Source organism: Lepisosteus platostomus, chromosome 6 (assembly GCF_059453375.1).
Source record: "Lepisosteus platostomus isolate fLepPlt1 chromosome 6, fLepPlt1.hap1, whole genome shotgun sequence".
In the NCBI taxonomy this organism is placed as follows: Eukaryota; Metazoa; Chordata; class Actinopteri; order Semionotiformes; family Lepisosteidae; genus Lepisosteus; species Lepisosteus platostomus.
In genome coordinates this window covers 50,186,501-50,206,831 of record NC_142616.1, presented here as the reverse complement: position 1 = coordinate 50,206,831, position 20,331 = coordinate 50,186,501, and the positions used below count along the sequence as shown (strand labels likewise).

At 36.4% G+C, this 20,331-nt stretch overlaps 1 protein-coding gene across 25 annotated transcripts in view; it reads left to right on the top strand.

Moving 5' to 3' along the window:
- cadpsa (Ca2+-dependent activator protein for secretion a) overlaps positions 1–20,331 on the top strand; it is a 140,132-nt gene that overhangs the window by 45,654 nt on the left and 74,147 nt on the right. For all 25 annotated transcript variants that reach the window (XM_088636193.1, XM_088636196.1, XM_088636183.1 and 22 more), the window contains exons 4-6: positions 13,491–13,571; positions 15,361–15,597; positions 16,645–16,766. In XM_088636193.1, coding sequence (XP_088492319.1) covers positions 13,491–13,571; positions 15,361–15,597; positions 16,645–16,766 — 440 coding nt within the window. The remainder of the gene's footprint in view (positions 1–13,490; positions 13,572–15,360; positions 15,598–16,644; positions 16,767–20,331) is intronic.

Below are 20,331 nucleotides of genomic sequence, written 5' to 3'. Positions count from 1 at the left end.
GTTCTTGCCTATTTCTTTCTGAACCACCCTGCCCCAGTCTTACGCCAGAACAGTATATCCCAATACCTCCTCTTTCATCACCGGTAGTGCCTGTTCATCCTCATCCTTGTCTCCACTGTGCTCACTCATTGACATCTTTCCGTTGTCTTAGGTGAAACTAACACTTCTATTAAATTTTACCACCACATGATACTGCGGTGTGCTCAGTGGCATGCCTTCTTTACTGTAATCATTAATTCCTTACCTGCACAATGTTAACCATTTAATGGACATTGTTTTGTCTCTGCACTGTTCAGGCGTCACACTAACACATGCCTGCCTCAATGTCTTTCTGTTCATTTATATTTTACATATGTTTTTCTTTGTAAAACAGTATTTCAATGTTTGCCTTTTTGTACTCACTTTCTGTGTAATTTGATATTTTCTAGACTTCCCTAAGCCAGTTCTGATAAAGGTGTCAACAAAAACATTAATAATAATGCATTGTCATCTTCTCACATAGCTAAGTGAAAAAATACTGTGTGATCAACGTGTAAAAAACATGTTATAGGTAGTTTTCATGGTGAGAAAGGACATTCATCAGTTATACTGTACTGCTTTTTGTATCCCATGGGAATGCTTGCTGCTACTAGACTGAAGGAAATGGAAGGAGAAGCTGTTGTGTTCCACCTCACAGTGCATCTCTAAACCCTTTCTATTGCTTTCTCTGTCCTTCCTGTGGCCACGTGTCTACGATGGCCTCTCCTACAGAGAGTTTTGTTCCCTGCTCTGATTTGTGAGTTTTAATCTCTGATTTTAAAACATGCTGCCTGAATTGTCCATTCCCACATAGAAATACCTAAGGCTTGCAAATGTCTTTTTTCTCTCTTTTTTTGCTATCTAGCTGCAGCCTGTGAATCTGTGAACTATGAAATAGGATTTCAATTATTAACGAAAGAACCATCAGCTTGACAAAGCCTTCCAATTCCCCAGTGCCGCCTTAAATAGCTCAGCATGCTTCGTTTAGACAGTTTCTTTGCTGTGAGCCGAGTTCATTTGATATTTAGGGGGCTTGCTGGTATGGTAGGTGGAATCAATATAGCACATCTACTAAACTAAGAGCAATTTGCATTGGAGGCAGAAATGACTATAATGTATGTAATGGAAACAGTCATTTTGACATAAGAAGACAGATTTCTTAGATTATTAAAGTAAAAGTAAAAAAGCAGGACTAGTAATTTTGTATACAGTAAAATTATGGTACTTCAGCTGCCCATTTTCTTATCCTGCAGGGGGAAATTGCATCATTTATTTGACTAATTGTCATTTTTTATTCATATGTTGTAGACAATATGATGGCACATTTGCAAGATGAAAGGGCTTAAATATTTAAAAATTTTCCAAACAATAACATAAAATAGAAAGTAATTTTTTCCTCGAATTTCTTTGTTTCAATCCCATAGGGATGTACTGAGGCACTGTTGCGTCTTAATTTACATGCAAGCATCTTAGGGTGGTTACTGTCAAGGTATAAATCAATACAGAGGTCCCGTATGTGGGTTCCTAGCCTTCAGCTCCTTCATTGTGTCAGCTACTATCAATTGCTTGCATGTGCTGAATTTGATATTAATTATTAATATGAAAACACTGGTGAATTTTTCAGTATTTTATTACTCTGTGCCTGAATATAGGCTAACAGCTGTCAGGAAATGCAGAGCACTTCTTCTCATACTCAGATGTAAGCCATCAGTAAGACATTTTCACTTTAATATGTATCTACTAACTGTTACCTATTTATTAGCTTTTCAATTATCTCCAAACTAAATGTAAAACACAAAGGGTGCTTTTTTCACACGGGCTTTATATCTGTGACTATGTTGTAGAGAAACGTTTTTCATTCTAATGTTGATTTTTTAATAAAGCAAACACTAACAATGTGCTGCTCAAGAGTAGTACAGCCTGTGGTTTCCCATCAAAGACATGACTATTCCTAGCCTGAAGCTAAAAGGATAATATTAGAAAAAGGCCCGCATGGTACCCACACTGTATTTTTACAAGGTTTGACAAATGCTGTTTTCAGTCACGTAATCTGTTAACATTAGATCTCATTGATCTACATACAAGGCATCTGTGACGCCCAGTACAACTAGAGGGCGCTCTATTTCTCTCCTGTTCCTAGTTCCCTGTGATTATTCATGTCTTTCTGGTGTGTCTTGTGTAGCCTATTTACTTCGTGCTTTTGCACTGCTCCTCGCTCAGCATTGAGGTGTCCTGAAACCCGCCCAGCATCAGGTCGCCCCACGTCCGCTACCTGAGGGCATAGCTTTCTATACGGCATTTCCTGAACAGCTGAGCCTGGGCTAACCCCCGTCTTGCCGCTACGAATAGGATCTTTTTCGCTCTCCTGCCATTTCACGGTTCGTCCATTCAGATATCCGTGATAGCATCAAATAAACTATTTACAGGGATCAGACTTTATGATGAAAGTAATACTTACAGAGAAAGCATTATTGTATTAAGTTGTATATTGATTAAGTATTGTTATATATTAAATTTGAACTCCATACAAAATATATTTTGTCCTAAAGTTGAAATTTTGTCATACAGTATACCAGACATACTGTACTGTATGTGGGATGTGATCTTACAAATGATCAAAGGGAATTTTCTGGTTTTCTGTAATTAAAATCTTGATTAGTATTTTTTAGGACAGAAACACAAGATAAAAAGACAAGGAAAAGAGAGAAAGTAGGAAAACAGAGAAACAGAGTAAGACAAAGAGGAAAAAAGAAACACTATCACCATTCTCTTGCTCAAAGCTTGTGCCATAATCTTGTTCAATCTGGATACAGTTTCTAGATACAGGTGGTAACTTGAACCTCATTATAAAGAGATTGCTGGCTTATACCGTATATTTTAGGAAATTTTGATTTCCTCTATTGTGGAATCTTCAGGCTAAAGACTTCTTGTAGATGGTGATTTTTTAGAATAAGGCGATATATTCCCATTTATTTTGGGGCATCCATGTTGTACGAAGAGAGATTTACACTTGGATTGTATTCTTTCATTTAGGATACAGGGTATTTCCAGGACTAGTATTCTGTGGGTCTGTAGAATTTAGGCCTCTGGAATGCATTGTTTTGTGTATAGTTTTGTGTTGTCTAGATTATTTAGTTGTGTTATTGTTAATAAGAACTGCAACACTGATTTATTACTCTTTATGTGCCAGAGAATAAAGAACTCATGTGCCTCAGACTTTACTTACCACTCAGTTGTTTTTGCTTATTTTAAATTATTTACATGTTTTTGTTTCCCTATCTCTATTTTACTGATCCTGTATTTTGCAAAAATATAAAAATATTTGTTTTCTTTTTTTTATAAAGTTTTATTTTTCAATTATTCTGTACTGGATTGCAAGCAGTAGCTCTCTTTAGTCCTCACACAATAATTTAAAAATCATGGGGACAGACTTTGATTGATAGTCCTAAAACTAGGGCAGATGTCTTAGATTGTAATAATTAAGATAAAAGTGTTATTTGCACTGCAATATGATTTTGGAATCGTACTTTTTGAAGGTGTTAAGCGCTGGCTCCGAGCTCATTGACATTTCCATGTGAAATGCTTTTTAAAATTGCACAGCATGCTTTAGAGAAGCATTTTCTCATTACAATCCCCAGGTTAAAAATACTCAAATTCTCTTGAGTATTTATTTGTGTAATAAGAAACTATAGAGAAAATTGTTAATTGTAATTGTTAATTGGCATATTTGAGAATATATTTGGTTGGTCCCATTTGGACTGATCTTTTTTACTACAGTGACCAAAATAGTTCATCAGTTACAATGTATACAATGTCTGATCTGAAGAAAACAGATTGGAAAATTTTTGGTTGCATACATTGTGGGTGTCCATATAGCTTTGATGAGACTTTTATATTGTTACAATGGAAGGGTGTAAACAAATTGAACAGATGTAGCAAATATTTAAATACCTACCCTACATCAAGAACTTGCAAGCACATTCTATGTTAACAATCACACACCCCTTCTGTAAGGATACACTGAGCAGTAACATATGTAGGGATATTACATTCATCACAGTAAGGTACAGTAGCAGAGTAAAGAAATTGACAAAAACTTGTCAAATATACTGTATTTATTTATATTTTTCACAAAATGGCACATACAGTACCTGGGCCTATCCTTGCATGGAACCAATAAACAAATCTAAATTCTGCAAATCAGGCAGGTATTCCATGAAGAAAAGAACCAATTACTTTTTTAAATAAAAAGCCCAATTCAGGACAACACACCTCATTAAACAGACACTAAATAATTGGAATCTTACTTCCAATCCCAAATTGAACATCAGTATACAAAATAGAGAATACTGTACTTGTACTGTATCTCAAAAAGAACTACTCATCCCCACAACTATAGGACTGCTGTCCCTTTCTTCAGTTCTAGGGTCTGTATCCTTCAGTGCTCATATTACCTGGTATATTACTATTAAGCTAAGAGAAGTTCAAGAAGGTGGCATCCTTACCTCTAAAAGGTGGAAACTCCCTCACAGTGCTGTTTCTTTTTTGGTTGGAAGATCTTGGACAGGATCACTTTGAATTATGGGTGGTGTTTCGCAAAGCACTTAAGTCCTCACACAATAATTTAAAAGTCACTGGGACAGACTTTGATTGTTAGTCCCAAAGCAAGGGCAGATATCATATACTGTAAAAATTAAGATAAACTGTTATTGGCACTGCAATATTATTTTGGAATCATACTTTGTGCGGGTGTTAAGCGCTGGCTCAGAGCTCAGAGCTACTGTATAATAATTGGGCCAAATTTAGTCCAATTAACAATTTGGGAGTAACATTATTTGCAAAAGTGCAAAGTAATCCTGTCCAAATGTTTTTGCTGGTTACCCCCAAGTTTAGTCCAATTAACAATTTGGGAGTTACATTATTTTTGCAGAAACTTGTGAGGTCTACAGTAAATGTGAAGCAGGCTTGGTTGTGGATGAATCCTGACAAGTTTCATTTCATCTTAGCTTTACGCAGGAAGGGCAACATAGCAAATGAAATGGTGCTGGGTTTTTTGGTCTGTATAGAAATCCTATTTTGACAATTGCATCATGTTAGTAATGGTATAATCCTATCTCCCTTGTATTTTGGAGTTAATTAGCTAAACAATTAAGGATCTGGGGCTGTTGATAAGCTGGGGGGAGGGGTATAAAAATATTTGTCAAGGTCAAATCTAAAGCAAGTTTTAGTCGTACAGACGTTCTCAAAAAGTGCTTTTTTTAAAAGGAGGTTTGAAAACATGGGTTAGGCTGCCATTTTGGTTGGTAGAGGCCCTCTTTTTTGTGCACAAATTATATGACTTATCTGTTTAAATTTGCATACAAATATTATGTGACCAACTGTATATGTGTTTTTTCACATTTGCCTCTCTAAAACACATGTGAGCAAAAACAATCCTTTCAGATGTATTTAAATTATTTACCCTTGAAGTTTCTGAGTGACAGTGCCTGCACAGCAGCATTGCTGTAGGATGAAGAAGGCACTTTAGTACTGGAAATCACTTCCTTCCCTAATTTTGAAAGTCCAATTGCTGTAGTACATGGACTTACTTTGCACTTTGTGCTACATTTGATACAAATCACTGTCTTTGCATGAGCCACTTTTTGCAGTGCTAGGACACTTTGCGTGCTGCCTTTTTCCAAGTACAGATGTAATGAAAATCTGGCCCAATGTTGGTGTCCCCTATTTATAGTCTGTTCCTCAGGATTGCTCTGAGAAAAAGCCTCACTATGGTGGCTCTCTTAAAAAGAAAATGCAAGACACTAATGTACTTTGCATCATAATCACAATGACTTCACAATTATTTTGCCTATGTCTCAACTGTTATGCTAACCTACAGTCTAGTGGTAGTGGTGGAACCCTGCACAAAGAATGGCTTCAAACTCACATTCCAGCTCAAATATGACTTTGTTCTGACTTTGAGCTTGATAATCAGGCATTTAAATATTTTCAATAGTTATTAATGCTTTGCATGGTGTTTATAATCTTGTCCTATGTGTTAATTTTAAAATTAGCTAGGCATCACTAATTTAATGAAGGTGTTAATGTGTCATTAACAGGAGGCATGTCTTCTGCCTATTCGAACATGGATAACTGATCCATCATTTTACATCTCTTTGTAGAATGATTTTAACATTCCATCTTATTGTATTTTGTGTTTTAAGTGTCATGTGACTACAAAAATATAAAAAATTGACACAAAGCGCCTTTAAAGTCACTTAGATGCAAACTAAACATTTAATTTGTTTATAATTTCTTACTTTTGTAGGTTGAGAATCACCTATAATTTTTCTATATACTGTACCTTTTGAACCACCAATTGTTTTATCAATTTATTTTAAATGTGCAGTCCTGGTATCAGGGGAGGGATGAGGACTGCGTGCACCCCCCTCCAAAGCATATGGGACTCCTAACCCTACAGTATGGAACTCAGCCCAAGGTGCACCCCTTCCCAGAAAAATGGTCATGGCTGCATAATAAACACAGTGGGGCCTTATAAGTGGAGTAGATGTTCTTGGTTTGGTTAGGTCACTCATTAGTCCCTATTTCCTTAGTTTCTCTGAAGGAATTTGCTTCACAAATGTTTCACAAATTCTTCTCCCAGCTGACAATTTTTTTAAAAATATACAGTAACTGAGGAGTAGAGATGGCACTCAGTGGCCAATATTAAATAAAATCTTCAACTCATCTGCTAATTGCAGAAACCACTGGAAGTTTTCCAAATGCATAAAAACCTTGCCATCAATTTCTGGATTTATATTTTGCAAGAGTAAGTGGGCTGAAGCTTTCAATTGTTCAGGGAGAGAACATGTCACTTTTGCTGCAAAGAGAAACATTAAAAAGCTAAAGTAAAACAACTCTATTTTGAATGTATTTAATCTTTTTTAAATCAATGATACATGACATCCATCCACTACACCAAAAAAGAAAACCCTATTCTTTGCACACAAGAATCTATAAAGTATTAAACACACTGATGAAACCCAGGGATGAATGTCTGCAGCTGGTCTTTGGAATACAATAAGAAAAAAATAGTCTCACACAAAGAACACACAACAGAGGACTGTCACATTATTGTTGATAGTTCATTTGGAAACAAAGGCAGGCAAGTTCTATCCATATTTTCAATATTTTCAAGTGAATTCATGGTGAACTTCCAGGTCACACCCTTTCAGAAATGCTCAGTGCTGAATGTGATGTGACATGTACATGACTCATTTGTGACAAGTCACAGCACTCTGCAGTATTGCTAGGTACTTGAGACATTTAATAGTGAACCTTGGGTTGTGTTGTTTAATTGGAGACAGGAAAAACAGAACTAAATGACCTAATTGGCACATGTGTTACTGCTGCAATTGATAATGTCTTCTTGGCCCATCACATGTTCTTCTAAATATCCTTTTAAAAAAGAACACAGTAAAGGTTTTTCTTTTCTGTTGTGCATTTTGGTAAATAGCTAAGAGAGGTGGGGTTTTTTGTGTCAACATTATGATACATTGTTCCCCTTAGTGGGTGAGATTAGGGTTTTGACCTCTTCCCAGATTTTTGTTTTAAACTTCAGTATCCACAAGAAATGGTTTCTGTATCAATGCAAATTCTCTCTATTTTGGCACCAAGTAGTGACCACAATGTTGTTGAAGATATTCATAAGTAAATAAAACTAAGATGTGCTCCTCACTAAAAATAGCTAACCTTTCATTTCTGGTATGTTGTGAGCGTTCTGGCGCACTATGGCTGCCGTTGCATCATCCAGGTGGATGCTGCACATTGGTGGTGGTGGTGGAGGGGAGTCCCCATTATCTGTAAAGCGCTTTGAGTGTCCAGAAAAGCGCTATATAAGTGTAAGCAATTACTATTATCATAAGTATTATTATTATTATTATTATTATTTCTGATGTTGATTTTCCAATGGGGACAAGAAGGATGCTTCATGAACTAACACACAGATTCAGTCTAGGCCCATATCTACAGTACATTTTGGAACCTGGGGATCCTTAAGATCAGTTTATAACAGGAAACTGTGATCAGTTCCTAGAGAACCTAGTGTCTTCTGGCATTTGTTCCAACTTAGGCAGTCAATTAAATTATTAGATTATTTTCTTAAACACATATAGGATTTTTCTTAATGTTTTTAACAGTTGATTACTCACCATATTCACTTCATGAACGAAACAGTTTCCTATGAAACACCTGAGATCCAGGTAACAAGTATTCCATTATGAAGTTAATTTCATAATTAGGCCTATTTTATGTAACTGAAACCTTGGAAAAAAAACATAACACTGGGCCCTCCAGGAATCTAGTCTGAGTTTGAGAACTCTGGTTCAGAATGAGCAAAAAACATTAGTTTGCATGAGGACCTTTGCTTCTTAAATTATAAAACAGCAGGTTAAGAAGCTGTTCTAAACACAAGCATCCATCTTTTTTATAGTCACTCATACAAAATTTAGGATGTTTTTGTACCAAATTATAGATGGGCTATCTTTGAGACCTAGCATTTTTTTCAAAGAAGGCTGCAGGAAAAAGATACTAATGAGCAATATTACTTTGCAGATCATTGAAATACAGCATGCAACACGGGGTGCCCATTTTCCCTACTAGGTTTAGTGGTGTAATTAAATGATTAGCAACTTCAGGACGTTAAATGACTTCATGTAAGTAATTAATTAGTTCAACTAAGTAATTTAGCTTTTATGCATAACAAGATCCATGAGGTTCTTCAACCTGACAGCTGGAGTGATCTTGGTCTGTTTTGTTCTGATAGCGCCTTTGAGAGCTGTGTTTCTGAAGACTGAAGATTTGGTGTATGAAGAAATAGTGGTTAACAGCCGTGTTAAAAGTTATTAAGAAAAAGTTCTGTAGAAGTTGCTCTTTTGTGAATGTGTGGGAATAAATGGTTGTAATATCATGATATTTATCTGCATGCAGATATCAAGAAATGCAGGGAGGCTGGAATCATGAATTTTCAATGTCAGTACTAAGCCTTTTTGGAGAGGTTCCAGGTGCGTATGAGTAAGCAGGACTAGAAGAGAACTAAGAATATATGCTAATTTGTTTGCTTTGTGTCTTTTATCATTCTCTTGTATTCTAATTTCATTACCCTAACATGAATAATAATAAATCCTTTAAAATCACTGAAAATGCAGCTCACGGTTTTCTTTTAATCAGGACAGAACATGTTGACAAAAGTCCAGTGGATGATTAAGGTTTTATAGATCAGAGGGAGGTTTTCCTCTAGACTGAATGATACAATAAAATATGTATTTAATTAGCTGTTAAGGTATTTAAGACTTTCTGCTGGTTTGGAATGCCTTACATTTCCTGGTTTTGAGAAAAGGTAGCCAGAGTTTTTCATTTAGTGCTAATGTAAATTTCAATCTGGTACTATATTCTTATTTATATTACTTATATTTTATGCTCTTTCCTTTCAGCATTACCATTACTCTCAGAGGTTTCAGACAGCCATATGATTCAACTCATTATTGACACGCATTGCAGAGGCAAGCCATAGCCATAGTGTTTTTCACAAAATATATGTTTTTTCTGTATCCACTATTAGACTATATTTATTTTGTAATATTTACTCTATTATTAGCAACAGGCTGCCTTGTTGCTTTCAATCTGCTTATGACCCTCTCAATTAGCCTTCTGTTGCAATTGCTCTGAGGGTTTACAATACTTCCCCCATGCCCTTGATATTCAGGAGGGTTTCCAGGGTGAGGCCACCTCAGACCTCAAGGTGGGGGAGGGAATGAACATGCAATGCCTTCTACTAGTCCAGATGGTCAACCAGCTATTTAATTGGCAAGCTCTTTTAATTGTTAGCTCACAAAACAGAAGTACATAATATTATTTTCTGGCTGTATGTGAAATCTACTTCTCTATGAGTGCATGTTTTGTAAGAAAAATAAAGTATATGGATGTCTAGATATTAATAAATATTTGGCATCTGTAGCAGATCTTCCTAGCCAGATAGCCTGGTGTTGAGGATTTACTCACATAAACTCCCTACTCAGGAATGTGGAAGTGAATATTTTTAACCTTCCCTACCCTATTCTTGTCGGTATCCTAATCACCTTTCCATTACTCCTTATAATCTGTAACTTTACCTGTTTTTACCGCTTGTCCTGTTTCGGCATGGAATGATTAACAAAAAAGCCATGCCCCTGCAACGGCGGCAGCTGTCGGTTTGTCCTTGTGATTACTAGCACTTCACCACCTAAACTGTAGGTTGAACCAATAGGTTTCAGTACTGTTTCACCATGAAATTCTACCTAGTCTATGCTAACCCGAACAGACAAACCCTGTTGTGGGTTAAGAGCTCTAATAAAGAGAATTTCACCAGTTTGCAGACTGCGGAAACCGATTTCTCTAAAAACCTTGTGAAAATGCAGAAATCCTGGCTCTCCATTTCTGGAGTGTCCCTACGCCGCCCTCTAGCGGCCTAACCTAATATTAACACTCCAGATCCAGCTGCTCCGTTAAAGCATCGTTGTGATTAATTCACTCGTCTGACATTGGAAGCTGCATAAGCTTTACATCACCTCATTAGTGAGAGAGTTGATTTGGGACAGCTGATGAGGTGATTTAACCTGTTGAATGTAAAATCTGATGAAAATGAAGAAAGAAAACCATAGAAACAAACCAAGATCGACCATATACTGAAAACAAGCCTTTGCACCTTTGGTATGTTGGAGGATGGACTAGGATAGCAAGGAGAATTCACAGCCAGCAGTTCCTAATCTGGCCGAATGATACAGTCATACACAGTCCTTCAATGACCGGACACAATCTGGGAAATTTCATGACACCTTGCAAGGGTTGATGGAGAGGTCCATGTGTGAGGGTATAGCCAACGATGTCACCTCACTACAGAACTCCAGTTGAAGTGACTGATTGTGACCTGACTGCATAGAGCTGTATTCATCCTCACATACTGCCCTTCCTGCAGACTCAAACTCATGTGCCAACATTCCAGAAGGACAGTGCACGTCCTCATGCTGCTCCTGTAACAATGGCTTCTGGTCATGCATATCCTATTGACCAGCCATCAAACATCTATGGGACAAGCTGGGCAAACGCGTAGTTTCTAAGGCTGTGACGCCTGTAAGCAAACATGTCTGTCCAGACTCTACAAGAGGAATGGAACATACTGTAATCCCACACGATTCACATAAGATGCAAAGGATGTGTTGCAGATGAACTGTAACTTTGTACCAAATGTAATTTTGTACAGATGTAGATGCAGATACAGATACAGATGTAACTTTGTACCAAAGGCAACCACACAAGCAACCAATCTGTGACTTTCATGCCAAATCATGGTAAGCAGTCAGCACAAAGGATCAGAGGTTAGCATTGCTGGAGCCCCTATGTTCAAATCCAGATCTGGGTTTTTTTTTGTTCTCCAAAGACATACTGATAGGTGTGTTGGCTTCTGGGAAATTGGGTCCTGGAGATAGTGTTTTTCTGTGTGCGCCCTGCAATGGACTAGCATCTTGATCAGGGTGTACCTTGCCTTGCGCCTGTTGCTTTCCTGAGATAGGTACTGGCTCCCCCCGCAACCCTGAATGGGATGAAGTGGTTAGAAAAGAGATGGGTGGATGTTTCATCAATAAAATTTCACTGCACCTGCTACAGAATTCAGTGTATAAAAATGATAACATTGTGTAATTGTTATGTAGAAATTATGTGTTTTGAAGTTCAATATATAATATACATAACAAGAAGCTTATTTAAATTTGAGTCTCTTTTATTACTTATATCTCCAGCTTTTTCTTTTTTGTTCACCTTCATGCCTGTATTATGCTTTGAAATTAATTTGGTGGAAAAAACATTTAGGAATGAAATGTGATTTATTGGACAGGTTATTACATTGCCCTGCAGCAACAGGACTTCAGAGACCACACTCACCCAGTAACTGGTTTCCATTATAATGCTGCTTCCATTTTGACTTTCCAAAGGTCCTTGAGCTGTAAAATGAGTTATTAGGTTAGGCGGGTGTTTTATATAGTAACGATTTTGTTGTACAGACAGTCCCTGGGGAATAACAGTAGGTTTCTGCACATACTGTACCTATTTTTTTACTCTAAGTGTTAAGTGCTGTAGATGTCAAAAGTGTTTGTTCTTGCATGGAAAAAGAACATGCATTAGCTGTTTGGTTGGCACAATATACACTGTGTACTGTACAGTAATTTGAAATTACTGTGTTTATTCTTCTTCTCAGAGTTGGGCAAACCTCAGATTTTCTTTCATTAACTTCCACATGTGAGACAGGGATGACTGCGGTACATTGACCTAAAAAGCATTCTACATCTCTCAGAATCAGAATGAGTCAAGGAGTCAAGACACTAACACACATGTTTAGGTACCATGGTTTGATTAGGATTCCTAATGGCACCAATAATGAACTCGATATGAAATGATGGAATATGCTTGATATGAAGCTGTGTTACTCTTCGTAAAGTTGAGTGTGATTGAGTGAATCAAAACAAAAGAACAGGCTGTAACTCATTGTGCCTGAATTATCTGGTAAAAATAAGTCCGCCCTCTTTTCAGTAGAAGCAGCACACCTTATTAAAATACAGTACAACCCTGTATTTCGTAGAGCATATAGTTGTTACAGGATCTATCTTCAAACCTTCCTTGTGAAAAGTTCCCCTACAAATCCATTCTTTCACCAGTCTAACAATATGTTGCACTGATGAATTGTGCTGCTCTAATTTAATTAATGTGGAAGTGATTGTTTGTACATGACTCTGGGGTGAAAACAAAAGTCCCATGAGGGATCCTGATTTTATCACTGTGAACAATCAAAATACAAAAAACAAGCAAAACAAATCTTTTATCAGACAAAACAGCCTTCTATACTTAGGATTTTCAGAGCAGCTACAATCAGAATTCTGCTACACTTGATCTACTAACCTGGCTCTGCTGAACATGCTGTGGATCAAACACACCTTATATATAGTACTGTACATATTGTATGCACATTACATTGGTATTAAACCCCATGAGAAAACACCAACTTTCCACTCATTCAAATCTCCAATTACAGGTGAATTATTTACAGATATGGACTATTCATATCAATCTTGGTGGATATCTCTTTGCTGGCCACTGAGGGTGCCCTCTCTGTTATTGTCCTCTGCCAGAGGGCTATCCACCACATAGTACTCCAAATCAGAGCCACATTTCAACCATTTTGACTTGATTAGGGCCATTCATCTCAAAGAGACCCCATACTTAATCTGGGTTTCAAGAAAGTTGAAAGCTGTTGAACCTTTATTTGTGTGGCAAACAACTTTGCAGTAGGGGTATTAAGATGGTTTGCTTAACAAAAACATCAGGACACCAAGGTAAAGAAATACAAAGCTATTTTTTCTAATTACTAGAAAGATCTGGGTTGACTTTTTGTTTTTATATTTTTTCAGCTGGACAACCCAGATGAGCAGGCAGCTCAAATTAGAAGGGAGCTTGATGGACGCCTCCAGATGGCAGATCAGATTGCAAGAGTGAGTAAATACGATGCCGTTATATGCTAATGTAATTGCCATGCTGTTTTCGTTAATGTTTTATTTTTCATCTTGATTGATCTGAGTTACCTCGATACGTGCAATGTCTGAATAGTGAGCAACTGACTTGGCTCAGTCTTTAATGCCAGGCCTCCAGGTCCATAATCCAACAGAGTTTGTACAGTAGGTCTCTGAGAATTGTCTGCACCTTAAGCCCCAAGAGAAAAAGTGAAGTCTGGTGTTTTTCACTCTTAATGGACCAAAACAACTCCCCCCTTCAAAGGTCTTAAGCTGCTGAGGCTATAAACTGAAATAGACCTCAAAGACATGCAAGGCTTGCAGAGTGAGATGGTGCATAACTCTCAAAGGTCTTGGGTCCTGGGTTCAAATTTGAACTGTAGGATCAGGTGGTCCAGTTTTCTCCCACCTTCATAAAACATGCTCTGTTAATTTGTATGTTTTAAGTGTGTGTGTGCACCCTGCAGTGGACTGGCATCCCATCCAAGCTATAGCCCTGCCTTGAGCCCTGTACTGTACATCCAGGATAGGCCCTGGGATGCTGTGATCCTCCCCAGAAACACGCAGCTTTCTGATAATGAATAATGAATGGATCAAGAGTAAGCATGCTGGATTACAGACACCCTTGTGATAAAGTGACTGGAATATTTTACCCAAGAAAGCTTCAATCCAGTCCTTCACAGGCAAGTCTAAGTTTCCAGGTACTGACACCTTGAAGAGATGTTACCTGGTCCAGTAAAAAATGCTTCACTTTTTTGAAACCTCCACAGAAGCTGGTTTCAGCTGTTGAGATGTTTTATTTGGTTAAAAATTGATCTTCCTTTTGGGGGGGGGAATGGAATCTCCTGTTTTGTTCTTAGATATATTTTAGATATTGCATTAGAAATAAAAAATATTTCAATTTAATTATTTCATTAGTATTAACCCATTAATTGTAGTCAGATTTGGTTCTCCTTTTTCCTCGTAGTTTTAAATGCTGTAGTTGGTTAATTTAGTTTTTGTTTTATGTTTGGCCAATATCATCATATATTGATCATATTGATAGTTTCATATATTTGAAGGATGTCGGAAATACCCATAAAACACAAATGTACTAAATGGTATACAACGGGGTTCTCAAACTTTGGTCATGTGGAAATAAGTCTAGCAGGTTTTGTAGATCACCACTAAAACACCAAAGATTTAGAACAATTTCACTGTGATCAATTAAACAGGTTATTTGTTAAATTAAAAGTAATGTAGAGATCATTTAGTACCTAATTTTAAGTACTCTTCTTCAGCCCTCAGGGACAAGAGTTCTCCTAGTTGAACAGATTACTTCCTTATTTCATCAATGACACCTTCACAGGTGTAGCCAATCTTTAGAACCCAGGGACCTACTGTATGTTAGTAGATTGTAGTTCTCCAGAACCAGGGATGGTAATTGCTGAAGCAGAAGCGTCAATGTTTACTTTACCTAATGAAGCTTTTTATTATAATTTAGTATGCTGTTGTTTACATCAAAATAATATTAAAATTATATCACTTTTGTTATATTCGAAAATTGGCAAAATCTGTTCAGACTAAACCACAAAATGTTTTTGACTGGTGTCTGTATCAGGGTTTCCAACAGTAAACCTTTAATCAGGTGTTAGACTAGTGTCATTTAGTATTGCAACATTAATAAAGTATTATTACTTTTTTTTAAGTATATAATATCATTTTGTAAAATAATTGTGAAGATGATGAAGATGTTTGCTCATTAAGAACTTCTCTGCTTTTTTCTTCACAGGAGCGCAAATTTCCAAAGTTTGTGTCAAAGGAGATGGAGAACATGTACATTGAGGAGCTGAAGTCCTCTGTGAATTTGCTCATGGCTAACCTAGAGAGCATGCCTGTGTCCAAAGGAGGCTCTGAGTTCAAGCTACAGAAGCTGAAACGCAGTCACAACACATCCATCATTGACATGGGCGAAGAGAATGAAAACCAGCTTTCTAAATCTGATGTTGTCCTGTCTTTCACTCTTGAGGTACCAGTGATCTGAATTATAGCAGATCATGTTATTTTGAACTTGTAACACACAGCAACGGTTTGGAATTTCCTTTCAGAAACTACAATTAACAGTATTTAAAATAGCAGCTGTTTTAAAGCTACTGTATGTGAGAGTGTTTTGTTTTGTGGAAAGAGCTCCCTTTAGACATGAGTATAAATTAAGTATGTTAAGTACTTAATGTTTAGTGAGATGAGTAAACATACTGCACAAAATGCATTTTTTCTCCAGCCTGGACATTGTGGAAAAAGATACAAAATGAGTAATGAATATGATAAAAGTGACACAGTCATGCTTTCATCTTAGATGCTGGATTTGAAAAGAAGTAAAAGAGGCTATATTGTAGAAAAGTAAAATTATATTAAATTAATATTATATATCCTTGTCTCCTTATTCAAAGTACCACCTACAAAGGGTACACCTGCTGTGGTCACATGTACAACAGCAGTCACTAATAATACTACTGGTTTATTTAACATTATGTTATCAGCAACTTTAAATGACTAACACACATTCTAATAATAAACTGTCCTAATTCTATTAGTAACCTGCATATACTGTATAACCAGGTACTGTATATCCACCCATGACTTTAATATGAACAATTGCATCTATAGAGTACTCAAATATAATGCCGAAAAACAATTTCACTTTATGATAAATTAACTTTGTGAACATATCCTTCAGAACTGTTTTCCCTGGCTGGTTTTAAAGCATAATTATCCCATCAGTAGTTCAATACTTCTGCGAGTGCCTGGTTTCATATCAAATATTACATTTGCAATGATTATTGTGGTTCTGAGGCAATGGTTTATAGATGGCACCCATACAAAGAGGTTGATTTGTGGAGAACCTCCCCAACAGCAATTAATTCTGTTTATGTGTAACAGGCTTTAGTGCATTGAGCACATTGAGAAGAGAAGTCACCGGCTTGCAATCTAGACAACGCAGAATTCAGCTCTGATCAAATCAAGTACGGGAAACGTAGGACTATTCTCACTACATTTCCTTTGTTGTCTCTTGTAGGTTGTGATCATGGAGGTCCAGGGTTTGAAGTCCTTGGCTCCTAACCGTATAGTTTACTGCACGATGGAAGTTGAAGGTGGAGAAAAATTACAAACTGATCAGGCAGAAGCATCCAAGCCAACGTAAGTGTGCCAGTGTGCCACCTTGAGCTGAGATACCGTACTTGCTCTGCCGCAGAAAATAGGATCATCTCTGAGCATCAATGTGTGACCAAAATGGGCATCATTAGAAAATATTTGAGCTCTATGCTGCTGCCAAAACATCTAGGAAAATACAAGCATAGGGGGCTTAATTAAAAGTTAAATTTAAATGGAGTTTATAACAAAAGTTCGGGAGGGATGACAACAACCAAGCTCAATCAGACTCAGTTGTCAGTAATTAGCAATCGCTCCTGACAATCCATCCCTCTCCCAAATGCTATAAATACCTACGAGATCCCTATCTCTCTCTCTTGCAAGTCTCGTGCATCCCACCTCCACCCCATCACCACCTCTGCAGCTACACCTTGGTCACACTGTATTGGGGTCCTGGTCTCCTTGTCCTATGGCTGGGAGGTCAGCCCTCAGCCAAGCGGGTTAAAGCCACAGTTTCGCTCCTTGACACTTTCATCTTGGGTGTTGTCATTCCTCGTGAAATGAATGTATACTTGGAGCCCCAGTTTTCAAACTAGAAATCTGATAACCATTTTCTATAAATCTCTAATTTCCAGCCCATTTAAAAATTTAATAACCAATTTTTAAGAAAGCAGAAAACATTCTAGTTCTGCAGTACAAGACCATTTGAAATATTTCATAGTTTTAGAAGCAGGAGCATACATTCCTGAGATCGCCGTTTCAAACATAACTGAACAGTTTTAATCAGTAATGTCTATTACTGATGACACAGGCATTTGTTTGTGACTATGTAACTTACTGAGTTCCATATGGTTATTTAATTCTCTGAGTAAATTCACTGTTTTCCCTCACTGCAAATGTGGATATTACTCAATGTCCAGTATTGAGCAGGATCCAAAGGCATTAAAGCTTGCAACATTGATTTCTCCCATTACTTTAATTAAAGCATACAAAAAACTCCATCTGTATGAATTAAACAAGACCTTCAGTACACTTTTTCTTCATTTTATAGATGACACCATTGCACCTTTGGGGCACACAGGAAAGTTCTACTTTAGTCACAAAATACCATGACGATTTCTAATATTCTGTAAAAAACTTAATAACAAAAAAGAGTATGGAAACGTGTTCTCAAAAACTCAGTTATTACCCACATCAGTCATTAAATCTATATAATGCAAAAATCACAGTTCCTTTTATATCACAAAAATTACAGAACATGCAGAAAGCATTGTTTCTTTCATATCTGAAAAACTACAGAACATTTAGGAAGCATTGTTGTAGCACTGTTCCTTATCAATGGCGCTATCACTGTCTTGAACCTCCATCATTGTGTGAAGGTTCTTGGCTGTAAATTATGTGCTTTCTCCTGCCCACCAAAACATTCTTTTGGACTACTGGTACAGTATGTAATATGTATATCATATGTAGTGACATATGTAGGTGGCAACATTGTCATTTTATATTTTAATGCACGTGTTCTATTTAAATCAGTGTCTGGTTGTGACTGTTATAGAAGCAGTATTAAGTTTTTTTTTTTTTAAATGTCTCATCCTTTTCAAATGGATAATTAAGTGAACCAAATCAATTGGAGGACAGACTACAGAAATGCATTCAAATGTAGAATGTAAACCCCCAAGCATTCTTGGAAATTGCTTTAATCTGCTGTGCAATTTTACCTAATCTGTTATGCATAGTATCTTAAAACAGCAGCATGACCCTTTCTTTCCTGGTACCATGTGAATGAGCACTAAAGACATATCCCCAGCATCTTATTGTGAGCACAATTATTGTAGACGTTTGGAAATTAGTGAGACTGCATTTTTTTGTTTGTGTGTTTGTGGGGTAATTTACAATCATATACAAAAAATGACCAGCATAGCTTTTAATAGTAATATTAACAAGATTTAAAATAAAATAATGGTGGAATTTAAATACACTTAATTGGTTTGTTCTACAGTCTTGTTATTTTTAAACTATAATCACCAAAACTATTGTACTGTAGGGGACAATTGAAATAGATTATAATACACTGAACTCAGATGGAGGTTCAATTTTAGTTATTGGGTGCAAAGATCTAAGCTGGCTGATACCTACAGTACCTGGCCAATACAACTCTTTATTGACTCTGAAGTCCCGATTCTCAGCGGAGTGACTGTAATGGTATGCAACAACAGGGCCTACATTTTGTGTGCTATGATGTTCAAGAGTAAGATTCAGAAAAGGAACATCAGCTTTTTAGGTTTTAACTACAGTAGATTATAAAGGGAAGTACAGTTTATATAAAATCTGATCCCTTAGGAATACAAAGTGCTGTACGTGGGCTGCTTTTAACTGGATTTAGATACCAATATTCTGTTTATTCTTAGTAAACTTTTTATCATTTGAAACATTACAAAGATATACAGTAATGGTATGTAATATAACCTGTTTTCTTTTACAATGCTAGGGTTGCTAGGAATGTGAAAAATGACACCATTAAAAAAAATACCATTATTGCTTATTTTGATTATGATTGACTTGCTATACAGCAAAATGAGTTTAATACATAATTACACATAATGTAACTAACAGAATGTAAATTTTAAAAAGGGTTATAAATATTGTACAGAAGTTATATACTGGACTAAAAACATTGGTTCAATTGCATTTTTGCAAATGACTCTCAGTATATTTTAATATACTGTAATCATTTAGTATTATAAATGGTAACATCACAAAACCAAACTATGCAGATTAATTCTTTGTAGACAAGTGTTTTTAACATTATTTAATGACATTTCTAAAGATTATATTTGAATGTTTTCTCCAAAGCACTGTTATTACTGAACATAAAGTTTATAACTTATTTTATGAGTCATTCAAATCTTGCGAATTCCTGGACTGCCATCTACAGGTACAATGTAGAATTGTTCCTAAATTGCAAAACAATTAGAAATGAAAAACTGGTGCAAATAACTTAAATACATCTGTACAAAACAGATCAATGTGATCATTGGGCTTATACTCATTAGGTTTGTTCAAAGAGTTCAAAATAACAGTGCAGTAGTTCCCAATCTGAACCAGAGAGCAACCCCGTATCACAAATGAAACAGTTCTCACCCCCTGTGCTGTATAGCATAATCAATCTCACACAGTGGCTTTGTTCTGAAAGCATTTACTATAGGAATGTTTACCTGCTCTTCTGCATTCTTTATTTAGTTTTAATAAATAATCTTTATCCATAACATGTCTTTTCGAAAGAAAAAAAGTCTGTTTCTTGATTAAATTAACTGTGCTTTTATCTAAAAAAGGGAGTTTTAAGGACAAAATGATTTTAAAAATGTGATGTAAAATTTAAAAAAACTAAAAATGCTGCTGGTTTTTGGTATCTTCATCTGTCTAGCATATTCCAATAACAATTTCACGTCTTGAATTAATTGGATGTTGCAAAGATATTTAAAATAATTAGAATTACAATCTTCTGTGTGTAGTTATGTGATAACACGTAATGGAAGCATAGTAATGCAATGTGATTATAAAATGTCATAATAATCCAGTCTTCACTATCAAGAGACCTTTCTTCATACTTCCC